General features: G+C 38.2%; 2 protein-coding genes across 2 annotated transcripts in view; both read left to right on the top strand.

Moving 5' to 3' along the window:
* Positions 1 to 793, top strand: LOC107571693 (myosin heavy chain, fast skeletal muscle-like; the record flags this gene model as incomplete). Its single annotated transcript, XM_016258026.1, has 4 exons — positions 1 to 117; positions 215 to 360; positions 446 to 536; positions 641 to 793. Coding segments are annotated over 4 exons (507 nt in total), but the record flags the coding sequence as incomplete, so codon positions are not given.
* A 43-nt stretch (positions 794 to 836) lies between these two features.
* LOC107571692 (myosin heavy chain, fast skeletal muscle-like) overlaps positions 837 to 1340 on the top strand; it is a 12129-nt gene continuing 11625 nt past the window's right edge. Inside the window, exons 1-2 of the mRNA XM_016258025.1 lie at positions 837 to 984; positions 1085 to 1203. Of these exons, the coding sequence (XP_016113511.1) occupies positions 873 to 984; positions 1085 to 1203 (231 nt within the window). The 5' untranslated portion in view covers positions 837 to 872. The remainder of the gene's footprint in view (positions 985 to 1084; positions 1204 to 1340) is intronic.

Below are 1340 nucleotides of genomic sequence, written 5' to 3'. Positions count from 1 at the left end.
GAGAAGAAAGCCCTCCAAGAGGCACACCAGCAGACTCTTGATGACCTTCAGGCAGAGGAAGACAAAGTCAACACTCTGACTAAATCCAAGACAAAGCTTGAGCAGCAAGTGGACGATGTAAGATGTTTGGCATAAGAATGAGACCATGAATCAATAAGAAATCAAATGTATTGCTCTATACCAGATTTTAATGATCCAGTTTCTGTAACAATAGCTTGAGGGTTCATTGGAGCAAGAGAAGAAGCTCCGTATGGACCTTGAGAGAGTCAAGAGGAAGCTTGAGGGTGATCTGAAACTGGCTCTGGAGTCCATAATGGACCTGGAGAATGAAAAACAGCAATCAGATGAGAAGATCAAAAAGTGAGTGACCATCAGATTTGGAACTTTACACAATTACACAAAATAAGTGTTTGGCACATTTTACAAAACAATACTTTAAAAACAGGAAGGACTTTGAGATAAGTCAACTTCTCAGCAAGATTGAGGATGAACAGACTTTGGGAGCACAGCTTCAGAAGAAGATCAAAGAACTTCAGGTAACACTAACCCTAATCGTTCTGATGTGTAATGGTGACGTAGATGCATAGCTGGAAAAATCCATATTACAAACATCAATAAAGAAGTCTTTTTTTTCATTTAGGCCCGTATCGAGGAGCTGGAAGAGGAAATTGAGGCAGAGCGATCTGCTCGTGCCAAAGTGGAGAAGCAGAGAGCTGATCTCTCCAGGGAACTTGAAGAGATCAGTGAGAGGCTTGAGGAAGCTGGTGGTGCCACTGCTGCTCAGATTGACTAGATGATCATTAATAAGTACAAAATCATCTTTACAAACATATTCATATAATCTCTAATCTCTTTAGGGTAATTTAGAGAAGATGTGCCGCACTCTTGAAGACCAGCTGAGTGAAATCAAGGCCAAAAGTGATGAAAATAGTCGCCAGTTGAACGACATGAATGCACAACGAGCAAGACTTCAGACTGAAAATGGTAAGATAGTAAGCTACACATGTAAACAACCTCAAAACTAAATTAAGTTAAAAGATTCTGTTATTATGTTTCATGCTAATATCTGTAACCTGTTTTTAAGGTGAATTTAGCCGTCAACTGGAAGAGAAAGAAGCACTTGTTTCACAGTTAACTAGAGGAAAACAGGCTTTTACTCAGCAAATTGAGGATCTCAAAAGACATGTCGAGGAAGAAGTCAAGGTAGAGTTGCACATATTATTTTGTTTTGATAATCAAATGATTTTTAATGTTTTTTTAAATATTTTTTTTTATCCAAACCATTGTATAAATGATAGAGTGTTTAAAATCCCAAAATGTGCTGCCTTATAGGCCAAGAA

This window comes from Sinocyclocheilus grahami, unplaced genomic scaffold (assembly GCF_001515645.1).
Source record: "Sinocyclocheilus grahami isolate Dianchi unplaced genomic scaffold, SAMN03320097.WGS_v1.1 scaffold1636.1, whole genome shotgun sequence".
Classification (NCBI taxonomy): domain Eukaryota; kingdom Metazoa; phylum Chordata; class Actinopteri; order Cypriniformes; family Cyprinidae; genus Sinocyclocheilus; species Sinocyclocheilus grahami.
Note: the sequence above shows the minus strand (reverse complement) of the source record. Positions and strands in the feature narration are given on the sequence as shown.